Raw genomic sequence first — 13,810 nt, forward strand, 5'->3', positions numbered from 1 at the left:
AGCAGCCTGCTCGTGTCCACAAGAGCAAACACCACAAGCCGCGCGCCTCACTCGGTCAATGAAGAGCTGAAGCCATGAGTCTCACTTCATTTTCGGAGTGTCAAGTAAGCTCCTCCGGACCCTCTGCCTCTTCCCCTTGAAAGTTATGCATGTTTTCATGTTCTATGGGTTACAGGCCTGACCCACCCGAAACCGCGTCAAGACACTCATTTTACATACACTGGACTTGCTTTTGTCGTGTTTTTCAGTGCGGAAATCTAGCTTAGCGCTAGGGGTTTGGTCAAGCACGGTGAGTCCCTTATCTTGACTACACTAGAAGAGCCCTCGACCATTGGCAGCTCTAACATAGTCTTTCATGACACATAGATTCAATTTCCCTTTTTAGAGGGTGATCATCTGCTGCACTTGCTACCCAACATGGCTCTCGATGTGTTCGGGGAACCCGTGGAGGGACAACTGAGTCCTCTTACACATGCCGCATTACATGGTGATTTGAGTACCATGAAAACGCTCCTTAGCCAGGGGGTAGATGTGAATGCACTTGGCGGTATACATGGAAATGCGCTCTCTGCGGCAGCATCCCGCAGAAGATTAGAGCCTATCAAGCTGTTACTTGATCATGGAGCGGATGTAAATGCCCCCGGCGGTGACTTCAGAACTGCTCTGGAGGCTGCAGCTCTCAGTGGCAACTTGGATGCTATAACACTGCTGATTGACTCCGGGGCCGATCTAAAAGCCATTGGCGGTGCTGCTCTGGACGCGGCAGCATCCCGCGGGGATTTAGACGCCGTCAGGCTGCTTCTCTCTAGTGGCGCTGATGTGAATGCCCCTGGCGGTAACGCCCTCCGGGCTGCAGCAACGAAAGGAGCCCTCGATGTTGTCAAGTTGCTTCTGGACAACGGGGCAGACGTAGACGCCCGATGGGCTGAATCTGGGACCGCTCTTGCGGCTGCAGCTTCTAGTGGGAAACCAGATGCCATTCGGCTACTTCTTTCTCGGGGGGGCTTGTGTGGACGCTCCCGTTGATGAATATTATACTCCCCTTCTAGCCGCGGTGGGCTCTAGGAAGCTAGAGGCGGTTAGAATACTTCTTGATAGTGGGGCCGATGTGAACAAAGCCGGCGGGAGATATACAACCCCCCTTCATGCTGCAATTCTGAATGAAAGCTTGGACATTGCCACTTTACTCATTGAGCGGGGGCCAATGTCAACGACTCCGGCGGCCTTTATCTTTCAAGTGCAGCACTCAAACACCACAACTCATTCATTTTCGTGAAGCTTCTTGTTGACGCCGGAATCATTGTGAAAGATCAATGCACAAGTGCTCTTCAGCATTCAGCAAACAGAGGCTCATTCGATACTGTGCAGCTACTTCTTGAAAAAGGTGCGGATGTCAACAGCCAAGGCGGCCTATACGGAAATGCTCTTCAAGCCGCCGCCGCATGCTCAGATAATCAGGATGCCTTACGTATGATCAGGCTCATCCTGGACTGGGGAGCGGATGTCAATGACCAGGGTGGAGAATTTGGAAACCCTCTCCAGGCTGCTGCATACACATCTTCTGGGACCTTAGATGTTGTCAACTTACTTCTTGGTCAAGGGGCACATGTGGATGCTAGAGGTGGTCGATACGGCTCTGCCCTTCAAGCCGCAGCATGTGCAAATTGTGAGAATTTGGACCTAATCAAGCTATTCCTTGACCGGGGTGCAGATGTCAACGCTCAAGGTGGTCTTCATGGCTCTGCGCTTCAAGCTGCAGTATCTTTGGGGCGGAATAGAAGTGTGAAATTGCTGCTTGAGCGAGGTGCAAATGTTAGCCTTTGCGCGACTGATGATCAGGGCGCATCATTGCTACATATTGCCGTGGTTTGCCAAGATGTGAGCACGCTCGATCTACTTCTTGAGGCCGGCGCACACACTTTTATAGGCCATACGGATGCTTTTAAGCAAACGCCACTCTGTATTGCCATACATTACCCGGAGTCTTTCCAAAGTCTCAAGAATTCGTTGGATAGAGCTCTCAAAACCAAAGAGGGAAACACTTGGGAAAATATTCTCAACTCTGCTATTGATAAAGCAGACTTCGACGGATGTACCCCATTACATCGTGCTGTTGAGAATGACTTTTTGGAGGCTGCAGAATGGCTCGTCGACCATGATGCTAATGTGCATATTCCGGATTTCAACAACACCACTGCATTCCAGCGCGCCTCTCAACTGAAAAATTTCAGGATGATGAGTCAAATCTTCCCTCGTGTTGCGAGAGATGGAACAGTCGACCAAACCATCAAGGCGACCAATTGGAGACAAGCTGAAGGTTCTAATCGGAAAGATAACATCTTTCTAGCTCTGAACGGGCCAGACTTACCTTCAGTACAAATGATGAATAGTCTGGAATTGATAAAGTATTTCCATACAGCTTCATATCCCTTGGATTACCGCTCCATCTCAAGTGTATCAGCACAGGATGATAAGTGTGTTGCAACCGCTTCATTTCAGAGAGCACTCGTGTAAGACCTTTGGCATACTGATCATTTGGAATATGTGCTCACCCTTACAGTCTTCTTCGAAACGACAGGCTCCTTAATCACTCTTCCAATGGATTCTATTTGCGATGGTGGCGTAAGGCATTGATGAAACAGCCCGACAAATTGATCATCAGAGCTAGATATGACGAGAAAAAAGACCACTGGAACTGGAAAGTGCAGCTCAATCAATTTCCGAGTGCAGTGGCTCTGAGCCAGCCTTCTCGCTCTCAATGTCAGTGAAAGATATCCTTACTCAAACCAAAATCCGTCATACTGATGACTCAAGGTTTTCTCGAATGCCGTGTGATCCTACCCTCTTGCGAAATACACCAGATAGCCACCCTTTCAGCTGCTACATCTTTGAAAATCAAACCAAAGAACCATGCCATGGTTTGGATTTTGGTCAAGCCGGAAAAGGTTCACCCGCCATCCTCACTTACGTCCCCCGAAGTAAAGCTTGAATGCAAAGTCGTTTTCACGACGTTTGAAGATTGCAAAATTCCAGAACTACCAGATGATGACGAGATTTTGATACCCTACATCAAGCAGCTAGCAGATGAGTGGAGCCAGATTTTTCAGTCGGCAGAAAAGCATCTTTCGCAGATGGTATGAGATCCAAATACCCATTTGACCTGCATTACTGATCTTCAATTAGCGAGGCGAAACATTCCGCTCCAATGGAAGGAACACAAACTTGATTAATGACCATCTGAGAGATGCCCAAACATGGAATGAATTCAAATTTCTATTTTCTAACCAGATGTCAATTCTTCGATCATTCCATGAGAGATTTTTCCTACGATGGAGACAATTGGGCTTGAGAGCCCCTGCCCCTCGGTTGATGTCGACGCCTACCAGACCCTCTCGGGATTCGAAAAAACGGCTTTTTGTGGATGAGATAGAAGATACGGAGAAAATGGTGGAAGAGAGGTTATTATCTCTGGATCTTATTTCTCAGGAGCTAATTCAACTGGTGCGCCCAATCGCCCAATCCATCATGTTCGAGGTCACTAAATCGATGCAGGAATTCAACCTTACCTCGATCGCAGAGGCACAGAAGTCCACTACCATGAACAGAAGCATGAAGCGTCTCAGTTGGATCACTGTAGGCCTTAATCCACCCACAGTCTCTCAATTACTAACTTTTGAGCAGTTTATTTTCCTGCCACTCATGTTCATTGCAGTAAGAGCCCCACCCAGAGAATTTGCACACTATGATGTTCGCATGGCGAGCGTGGCTAATAGCAGCTATAGAGTCTTTTCGGGATGAATATCGATATTCTCGCATCGAACCCATCTTGGTGGCTATATATCCCATTTGCTGCAGGCACTATCATCTTGACTTTGGCCATATGGATACTGTTCAAGACTAAAAAGGGCGTGAGTAGCTTGAGACCCCTATTGGTTGCCCTTGGTTCCCATTCGGCGGTATCCCCATCTTCTGAACTGACTAATTCGTCAATAGTTGGAAGATACGATTGAACAACAATTGAAAATGTTATTCAAACGTGACAAGGTCGGAGACGAAGAGTCTTTGGGGCGTATTGACCTCAGAAAACACAGGACAATGCAATTTCCGAAGTTTGGAAAAAAGCGCTCTTAGAGGCTCTCTGACTCGTGAATATCAAGAATCCTCTCTATCTCGTGAGACATCCCATCCTTCCATGGTAATTGAGTAGATTCTCGGTGGCCCCATTAGGCTAGCAATGTACAATACCAAATTATTCATAGCTTTTAATTCCATTCATTACGGAGGAGGCATAGAAGGTTGGAAAACGAGGGCTTATACTGCAAACCCTGGGAGCATACCTGCTGTTCATGTATGTCCATAGGCATGGCCTATCACCAGGGATATCTTATATTTCAAATGAAATATTTCAACCGATAATGCTATACTCTGCAAAAGGATTCGAAAGTACCTCAATAATTTTGAGGGAAAGAAACCAATTGGTTGCGAAAGAAAATAGATTAACTCCAAGGCGCTAGTAACAGCAGCGGACCCTTCGGAGATGAGACCCTTAGCGCACTGCAATAAAACGAAATTGGTCGCGCACCTCGTCTTTCAAAACATAATTATTTCAAAATGGTCAATTTTACTATCGTCAACGGGCAAGTCTACACGCCGGGATTAGCGATTGTTGACGCACCGCAACCCAACACCCCACTGGGAGGAGGCGAGTGGGCCTTTATACTTCACTTCACCCAACATATACTAACCAAACCCTCAGATAACCTCCAAGTCGCGATCGACGTCTCAGGAAATGGAAAACTTCCATGGCCACCAAGCCAATCTGAGTCATCCACCCAATTCCACAGCATAACCCTATTCTTGACCTCCGAGTCTCAATCGCACAATTTCACCATCTCCAACGGGACAAAGCCCGCCTCAAACACCAGCTATGCCTACCCAGTTCTGGATCTGGAGCCATCATCCACCGTCAAACATGTGAACTGGATCTGGCCCGAATGCCTCGTCGGCGATGGATCGGGCTCGAAGGATTCAGCGCGCGGCGCATACAATATCTCGATGCACCAAGCTTTCCGCTGGAATGACACGGATTACTACACTGTGTTTGATCTTCCGATTTCCGTGACCAATAGTATTTCCAAGAGCGATGATCGGATAGACTGCGCTTTGCTTGAAAATGAGCTTCTTACTGCGGCGGAAATCGAGGAAAGCTCGGATACGCTGCCTGGTCAGCCGTGGGTTGAGGGTGTTAGCACTACTTCAAGTTCAGATGCTACTCAGACCGGTGTGGGGTCTCGGTGTCACTCAGGTTTTAAGAGACTTGTTGGAGCGGCATTTGCTATGACTGCTCTGTTGAATTTGTTGGCGTGATGGAGACTTGGTGTTCTCTTTGATACCTGATCCATCCCTTGTATAATATTTCCACTGCATAGTATACCAACTTGCAGTAATCTTTGCGCGATTCTCAATTGAAATCTCTCAATTTCATTCTCTGTTCTTAAATCACCGAGCTCATTGATTTTCACGCAACATGTCTAAGACAGTATTGATCTCTAGCATCCCTTCTTCGGAATGTCGCCCAGCGAGCAGCCTCGTGTTTATACCACCCCTTGATTCTCCCCTCCCTTCATTGAACATTTCACAAACCTCCATCTCATTCGTCCTCGAGATCATGTCAGAAAGATCGCATCGGACCCAGCCCTCCGCAACCCGAACTACCGCCTCCCACGCCCACACCCATGTCGCTTCTTTCCACCAGAAGAGGATTCCGATACCGTCTCTCCCGAGCTTTGATCTTAATACTCATCAGCTGGAGTCTGATTGAGCTCCACTTGATCCAGGGACGAATATGCGAAGCAGAATCCCGCAGCCCGCGCGCATCCCGAAACACAGAACGGATCTACATCGCAAGCGTGAATTGGAATAACGAGCTTGTACTGCGCAGTCACTGGAACAAGGCTCTTCTACATCTAGTCTCAGAGCTTGGGCCGGATAATGTTTTCGTCAGCATATACGAAAGTGGGAGTTATGACAATACAAAAGGTGCATTGAGAGAGTTGGACTGGGAGCTTGACAAATTGGGTGTCCCGCGGAATGTCACTCTCTCGCCTGTTACGCATCAGGATGAAATTGCTGCGCCGGCTAGAGGCGAGGGCTGGATTCAAACTCCTAAAGGCAATACGCAACTTAGGCGAATACCGTATCTGGCGAGGATACGGAATTTGAGTCTGTTGCCGTTGCAGGACCTTGCGCGGAAGGGGATTACTTTTGATAAGATCTTGTTTCTGAACGATGTTGTGTTTACTGTGAGTTGGGTGAATTACTGATGGCTGGGCTTCATGGGAATATGCTGATCATGCTCCGATTGTCGCAATAGCCGAGCGATGTCATTGAGCTTCTGGATACTAACAAAGGTCAATACGGAGCTGCTTGTTCCTTGGACTTTTCCAAGCCTCCTCACTATTATGATACCTTTGCTCTGCGGGACAGTAAAGGACATGAAGCCATCATGCAGTCATGGCCCTACTTTGGCTCCAAGCGATCTCGAGATGCGATGAAGCATATGAAGCCAGTACCAGTGACAAGCTGTTGGAACGGCATGGGTACAAGCATATTTCCTCCAAATAACACAATCGCTGACCCCTTCCAGTTGCAATGCCGGCGAAACCATTCCTTTCCAGCCCACCGCTTCGATTCCGCGGTATCCCAGACTCACTCGCACAGCTCCATCTCGAGGGTTCTGAGTGTTGTCTCATCCATGCAGATAATCCATTATCCATCCAAAAGGGCGTCTACCTCAATCCACTGGTCAGGGTCGGATACAATGGCGCTGCTTACGCTGCGGTTCATCCAACCATGAATTGGGTTTCGGCTTGGAGGATATTGCAGGGAATATGGACTAATCGACTCCGTCGCTTGAGTGACATTTCTTGGCTCAAGGGGGAGATGATTCGAGGCCAGATTGATCGCTGGAGAGCTCTGGATCCTCGGAATCAAGAAGATGGTCAGATATGTATCATCAACGAGATGCAGATCCTGCATCGATACGGTTGGATACATGTGTAGATCTGGACCGTGGTCGCGCTGTCGTACATACATCTGGTGTTTCATCGGATATCGCACATAGTCGAATTTCGGAATTGATGCTCAGCCACTATTTTCCGCTCGAATGAGGTACCGTGCGCTCCTGATCAATGCAAATAGTATATTAACGGAATATCTCGGGTCACCTTGGAAAGTGTATATACAGCCCAAATTATAGTATCTTTTTTGATTATACATGCACGATGCATTGCAGCCCCAATCAAACAGGGCTCTTGGTACTCTCTTCCTCTTCCTTCTTCTCAACGGGAGCAGGCGCAGGCTTCGGAGGGTTCGGAGCAATCCAGAAGGCAGGATAGCGACGATGCACATTATTCAGCAGCAGCGCACAAACCAGAAGCATAGCCGATGACAATAGGACAATCGGCAAGTAGTACCAAGACAACTCCCAGATCTCCTGGTTCGTAGCAGGCAGCAAGGCCGTAGCACCAGCAGGAGGATGCGTCGTGCCCGTCAGCTGCATAACGACAATAGCAATAGCCGTCGACAGCGAAGCCGCCAACCAACGGAGAGACTCAAAGCGGGCTTCCGGCATCAGGCTAAAGAGCTTGGTGATGCAAACACCAATCAGAGCACTGAAGAAGTGACCGAAGACAAGGGCACGCGGTTGGGCCAGAGGGCTTTCAATTGCTCCGAACACGAGGACGGCGGATGCACCCTGTTTCCATTTATGAGTCATTGGTCAATTTTGATGGTTTTTTTTTTTGGCCACTCACGTAAGATGCCACTATTCCCGGCACATTTCGTTCTTTGAAATAATCTGAGTAATTGAAGATTGCTTGGAGAACGGACAGGCCGCAGAACGCTATAATAAAAGACCATAAGGCGACTTGGTATGCTGGTAGTGGCTTAGGAGCCTCGGGGCGATAGCCAAGCCAGTGGCTGACCCACCGAGGCAGACGGGCGAGACGTGAAGACATCGCGTAACAAAAGATTAGGTTTCAACGGGTATCTAGAAGATTAGAAGCAATTTCCATCCCAAAAAATATGGGCTTGAAAATTGGAGAAAATCAAAAATTGGAGAAAAGGGGGCGTGCGGGGAATGTGAGGGGATTCGCTTTTCTATGACACATCTTTTTGAGCATTTTGCCGAAACCGGTTCTCAACGGCGAATACTATAGTTATTATATACATGGGCTTTATACATTCTGGTCATACACCAGATCTCGATTGACAATATGCGATTCGCCCAAGGTACCCTTCATGACGAGTACCAGGTCATCCACGGCGGCCAGGAACTTGAGGTAAGCGCTGACAGCGACGCAGAACCGGCGGTAGTTTTCGTCACGGATCAAGTCGGTGCTGAGGGTGATTTCCACCTGGCGCGAAAGCCAGAAGTCATGACAGCGCTTGAGCAGAGGTGTGGGAAGGACTTCGGGGAGAGCATCTCCTGTCTTAAGCGATTGCTCCACTATTCCGAGGACAGCCATGACATCGCCGATATTGCGGTGGTCCAGGAGACCCGCTTGGCGCGCGAGTCGGCTTTGAAGATGCTCTGGGAGGGAAGCAGATAGATATAGCAGACGAGCGAGGTTCTGGTTCAGCTCTTGGCAGAGTGATTTAACCTGGCCCAAACGTTCGCTGTCAAAGGGCGAGCTGGAGAACTCAAACCGAAGGAGTGCAATTGGTCCATCTAATCCAGTGAGGGATTCGGCAAGGTCGAGAGCTATTTGTTCGGCGGCAAGACCTTCCTCGCGCCCTTGGCCCCAGCAGGACAGAAGGAGAGCGTAGTGATCAGACAATGAGCGGATGACGTTGGAAAGAGATTTGCAGATGTGGCGCGAAGCGGAGGGGGGGCGAGGGAACAGTTGGACGATGAGTGCGGCTGCGGATCCGATCAGGACGAGCACGAGTCGTCGCCAGAAGACGGCGTAGCCCCAGCCTGGGTTTCCGTACGCCGGAATATGCCTAAACGCTGTTAGTTAGCATAGAGCCTGGCGCGAGAACAAGTGAACTTACGTGTCGTCGTAGCTGTATCCGATGACCAGAATGCATGTCGCACCAGCCATCATCATGGCCTGGAGCAAGGCGACGGGGGCGAAGATACGTCCCCACATAAGAATGATAATCACAACTGCCATGATGGCGGCGAGACCGTATGGATTGCCTTCACCGTGTCCTGAGCCAATGTACCACGCAAGAAGCCCCAGAATACCACCAATGATCGTACCGATAGCTCGGCATAAGAGCGAGAATGTGAAGTCTGCCATGTAGATGACCAAGGTCGTTTGTCCCATGATCAGGGCCCAGAGGCCCTTCTCTCGATAATAGAAACCCGCGGTATGGGGAATGGCCGCAGGAATAGCGAGTGCAATGGTAACAATAACCATTCGCAAGGCATACAAACCATCAGTGTTGATGAACCAATGGTAAGACCCAATGATTGCCTTACCCAATCCACTGCGACGGTTCACACGATAACCTCTGCTGATGCGAAGATGCTGCTGGGCGGCTTTGGACTGGGCTTCTGCAACGTCCGGGTCCACAATTGGGTTTGAGGCTGCTGGGATAGGTGCCACGGCGTTCTTGCGACGAACCCAGTTGACCGCGTACCGCAGACCCTTTGGTAGCCACAGGCGAATTTTCTGACGTTCTTTTAACAGAACGACAAGTTGTCCTAGTACACGCTCCCATCCGTCTGCAACGCCGAGAAGTTGCTCCTCATAGATCATTCCGATAGTGATGCCTCTGACTCTATGCACCGAAGACTCGTCAAGCGACTTGAGCATACCCTTCTCGTCGAATATTTCAGCATGGGTTGAAATGAGGCGCTCGGTGGTTTCTGTAGCGAATGATTGGCGCAGCGATTGGAGGTTCTGCAGCGCAGACTGAGCACGCTCATGCAGCTCGTTCAGGTGTTCTTTGGATGCACGACCGAACCATCTTTTATTCACAGTGCCAATGCACTCGGCAACCAATTCCGTGGCTTGCTGGCATGCTGGAAGAAGATCCTTGCTGGAGAATTGAAGTGCATTGACAGTTTCCGACCGAAGGGATTCATGTTCCGGGCTTCGGAGCGCTTGGACGAGGTTCACGCTTTGAATCAATTGACGCATGCCTACCTCGCGCGGGCGATTCTTTTCCTTTCCGGTATCTTGCGACTCGGTATCAGAGTCGTGATCGAGAGTAAGTTGATGGAGCTTCTCCAGCTTTGCATGTCCTCCAATACGGGCGATATGGACTTCCAACAAGGACAGACTAGTCATCAATGCCTGGCGCATGGGTTGCTTCAAGCTTTTCACGTCGTCGGCTCCCCACCAACCTACCGAAAAGTCCAATGGTAAGAATCCCATTGCCGGCTCAATGCTCTTGTACGTCGCGATGCACTTCACCTTGATCGCGTTTAGCTCTGCGAGAACAAGGTCATCACCTTTCAGAAGGCTGGTCTCCGTGGCATCCAGGGGGCCTTTCAGCAAACACACAAGCCCTTGCATCCCATCAAGGACAACATGAGAAGTAGATCGAGGGAAGAAGATAAAGTGGGCAACCAGTCCAAGACCAATACCAATGGCCGCCGGCTCAACCAGAACCTTGGCGATCGTCCCGTTGAATGACGGGAGCAACGGGCCAATAGTCAGCGTAACATCGACAATAATGATGGCGAAAATCTGTAGCAAGATCATTTTAGGGTTCTTCGCCCGCAGACGAGACTGGAAATAAGTTAGATCTGTGCTCAACCCTTCACTCTCTACCCCGAGGCCGAAATCCAGAGATACTCACCACCAGATAGATGAACACAGCGATCAAACAATAGTAGACAGCTGTCACGCGGGCATCCAGCATGAAGCCTGAATAGACTAGCACCTGTTGAACAGCCGCAAGGCTCTCCCCGGTGGCATTTGCGGTAGCATAAGCCGTCTGGCCAAGCAATTGAAGTCTCGCCTGGGTTTCGATGGCTGGCCGAGCAGCCTGCGCCGCTTTCATAGCAATGACACCCCAGGCCCAACCAAGGGCCATGCCCAGGATGAGAGTCAGAGATCCCAGCAAGAAGATAAATACAATGCCGGTCGGAGGGACCATGAACAACACCAGACTGAAGGGGATTAGTGGATGTGGTCGACAGCGTCTACTTGAGTCTAATCACTCACGTTGCGAAAAACGTCGCTGTACCGATTGTGGTCAGGGACGGGGTGATAAAAATCAACAGCGAGGCGACCCAAGCCGCCAGCGCACAGCGGAAGAGCACCTTGAGGTCGCGGGCATTGAAGTGGTCGAGCCACGCAGGCAATTTCCTGCCTTTGGGCTTTGCGGGCGCAGACCCGGCAGGAGACGCAGACCGGGTTTGCTCAGTCATGATGTGTGTGCATGAAGCATGCAGAGAAAGGAATTCGAGATAGAGCTTAAAGGGAGAACCCTCGGAAACGGAATGAGGGGAGAGGTGACGCGGGTAAGTTTCTGACGGGCAGAAAGGATCGGCGTGATGCCAGTATTTGATTCGTTTATCCCGATCCTTAAGAAGCAAATGTCTTAACCCGTTGGCTGATCACCATGTGGGCTTTCCCTATTGCTTTGGAGATCGGCGCATTAAAGCCTGCACAAAGTCACCTCCGCCTTATGCTAGCACCATCTCTGGCCTTGGCATTGAAAATTCTCTGGGCTAAAACACAGAAATTGATCGAAATTGCAGGCCGTTAGGTAACTTTATTGTAAAGTTTGGATTGGAACAGTCTGGTTCCAGGCACACTATCGAAGCCCTGGCCGGATTGGGAGTTATGGGGAAAGGGGGTCTGCTAGTTGGTGATTTATTGTATTGGACCTCGGTTGCCAAGAGTTTTTGGCCTATTCCGTACTGTACGATCTCACTATGGAATACTCCGTACGGAGTGCAATTTACTCCGTACATACAGACCCATTGAAGAATTGGAAAAATCATTCATCTTTGTCGTTGTGTCCTGGTAACTGTAGGTAAATAGGGACTAAATGTAGTATGTTCATGAACTACGTCAGATGTGCACGGTGTTGCATTTGGCCTCAGGCAGTAATGTGGCCTCACCCTTTAGGCACCAAATTCTGTATTCAGATCAACGAACATTAAATGCTCTTTGATCTGTAAATAACCCTCCTCGGTGAACCTTTCGAACTTGATCATATCATCGTGGCCAGCTCTGGAAAAAATGTGTGAGCAGTTGCCCTACAAGTGTCCCAAGGTTAGCAAAAGCAAATGGCATCGGGGTAACGATAATCAAACCTCGTCCCATTTGGTCTCCGAACTTGAGGACCCAGGTCTTTCGTGAACGGATAACGTCCAGATACCATCACTGATAACATTGTACCGGTGCAAAGTGTTCACCAGCCACAGCGCTTCTTGGTATACTTCACTCGACTCCTGGTCGGAGCCTTGCGCGCTAGTCAGGTAATTCTCTAACCCTGCAAGTCTTGAGCCTAGCTCGGTGGATCCTAGGAAAATCGCCCCGCGTGTTGAGCCTTTGATACTGTGTAGGTCTTGAGTGGGGCCTGTGGGTGCCGATTTGGAGTATACCAGAGCCTGGGGGGTGTCAGCGGTAATCCAGCCGGGGGGGATGCGGCGAATGACAATGCACTTACACTCTTGACTATTGGACCTCCCGCACTATGTGCGATGAAAATAATCGGACGGTGGATTGTCTGTAATATATCTGTTAGATCCTCCAAAGGGCCGTCCACTGCGAAGACCACATACGTTTGTCGACGATCTTAGCTCCCACAAGTCGTGGATCAGCTTTTCGGATATTGCCTGTTGTGAAGTTCTTTCAGATGACTTCTCTGCGATTGGTAAACTCCAGCCCCATGAGGCCACCCGAATGCTGGGCATATCTTTTGGCAGCAAGTCGCGGAGCCAATTTGTACCGTTTGCTGCGGTCCAGGATCGTTCTCGATGCCCATTCAACCCATGTACGGCAACGATGCTACACCACGGTTTAGATTCAAAGTCATATCACGTAGACAGCTTGAGTACATACTCCACTTCAACGGGTCCTTTGCCCTGGTATAGCACTTTGAACCCATGATTTTCGCTCTCAGGCGTTGGTGGAGGCAAGGGCAAGGGTGATGGCTATGCGACTCTTAGTACACGGTCACTTCTTTCTCGATTTTATATAGCTCACTGATCGGTGTCGTCTGAAAGAAAAGCACCATGAGCAGGGCATCTTTACTCCAGGGCTGAGGGTAGGGTCTGCCGTGCGGGGTTGAAAGATGAAGTCGCCACCGTGGGATGTGAGAATGGAGATCTGATGCCAAGCTCGACTCTCGATACACACCAATCTTGATGTGCAGTATTCCACAAATTTATGTATTGGGCAAAGTCATGAACTAGGATTTGTGAATTTTGAGGTTCCCATTGCTTTAATGGCCAATGGTAAGATCTGACTAATTTGCCTTCATCTCCAGCTCCACTGGGCCGACTACCCATTCAAACCTGCCGGCTATCCGATGGTTCCAGTGCATCGATTTGTTCTGTCGGGCGTGGCAACATTCCAGGTGCCTTCCCGGGCTTGGCCTCGGCCGCGACCGGCATCGTTCTCTTTCTTTGCAAGAGAATAGCGTTGGCTCAATAGGAGTGAGTGTTATAGCCAGATTTGCATATCTCATTCGACTCTCGAAGGGGTTCTGATAGAGTGAAGCTTTCACCAAGGCATTATCAGAATAATTCATGTGCGAGCTTCGGAGAAAAGATGGCAGTAATTTAAAGTCATGGAGATCTGCGACGGCACGGTTCGAAGCGGGACACCTCAGG

General features: G+C 49.5%; 5 protein-coding genes across 5 annotated transcripts; 3 read left to right on the plus strand and 2 right to left on the minus strand.

Moving 5' to 3' along the window:
* Window positions 1–417: 417 nt before the first annotated feature.
* N7506_003106 (uncharacterized protein) lies at window positions 418–4,131 on the plus strand (the record flags this gene model as incomplete). The annotated part of the gene is made up of 8 exons (XM_056952401.1): window positions 418–961; window positions 1,196–2,510; window positions 2,561–2,760; window positions 2,815–3,134; window positions 3,184–3,633; window positions 3,682–3,711; window positions 3,783–3,908; window positions 3,994–4,131. The coding sequence occupies 8 exons, from the start codon at window positions 418–420 to the stop codon at window positions 4,129–4,131; spliced, it is 3,123 nt and encodes a 1,040-aa protein (XP_056814093.1).
* Window positions 4,132–4,611: 480 nt separating this feature from the next.
* Window positions 4,612–5,367, plus strand: N7506_003107 (uncharacterized protein; the record flags this gene model as incomplete). The annotated part of the gene is made up of 1 exon (XM_056952402.1): window positions 4,612–5,367. One exon carries the CDS (start codon window positions 4,612–4,614, stop codon window positions 5,365–5,367), a length of 756 nt encoding a protein of 251 aa, XP_056814094.1.
* Window positions 5,368–5,735: 368 nt separating this feature from the next.
* Window positions 5,736–7,062, plus strand: N7506_003108 (glycosyltransferase family 69 protein; the record flags this gene model as incomplete). The annotated part of the gene is made up of 3 exons (XM_056952403.1): window positions 5,736–6,302; window positions 6,374–6,599; window positions 6,647–7,062. The coding sequence occupies 3 exons, from the start codon at window positions 5,736–5,738 to the stop codon at window positions 7,060–7,062; spliced, it is 1,209 nt and encodes a 402-aa protein (XP_056814095.1).
* A 238-nt stretch (window positions 7,063–7,300) lies between these two features.
* Window positions 7,301–11,392, minus strand: N7506_003109 (uncharacterized protein; the record flags this gene model as incomplete). The annotated part of the gene is made up of 7 exons (XM_056952404.1): window positions 7,301–7,756; window positions 7,815–7,903; window positions 7,986–8,050; window positions 8,257–9,006; window positions 9,058–10,748; window positions 10,819–11,131; window positions 11,187–11,392. 7 exons carry the CDS (start codon window positions 11,390–11,392, stop codon window positions 7,301–7,303), a joined length of 3,570 nt encoding a protein of 1,189 aa, XP_056814096.1.
* A 702-nt stretch (window positions 11,393–12,094) lies between these two features.
* N7506_003110 (uncharacterized protein) lies at window positions 12,095–13,591 on the minus strand (the record flags this gene model as incomplete). Its single annotated transcript, XM_056952405.1, has 6 exons — window positions 12,095–12,229; window positions 12,287–12,583; window positions 12,643–12,702; window positions 12,758–12,983; window positions 13,038–13,129; window positions 13,493–13,591. The coding sequence occupies 6 exons, from the start codon at window positions 13,589–13,591 to the stop codon at window positions 12,095–12,097; spliced, it is 909 nt and encodes a 302-aa protein (XP_056814097.1).
* Window positions 13,592–13,810: the final 219 nt, after the last annotated feature.

The sequence above is a fragment of the Penicillium brevicompactum genome (genome assembly GCF_028827555.1).
Source record: "Penicillium brevicompactum strain IBT 35665 chromosome Unknown utg000002l_segment0_segment0, whole genome shotgun sequence".
In the NCBI taxonomy this organism is placed as follows: domain Eukaryota; kingdom Fungi; phylum Ascomycota; class Eurotiomycetes; order Eurotiales; family Aspergillaceae; genus Penicillium; species Penicillium brevicompactum.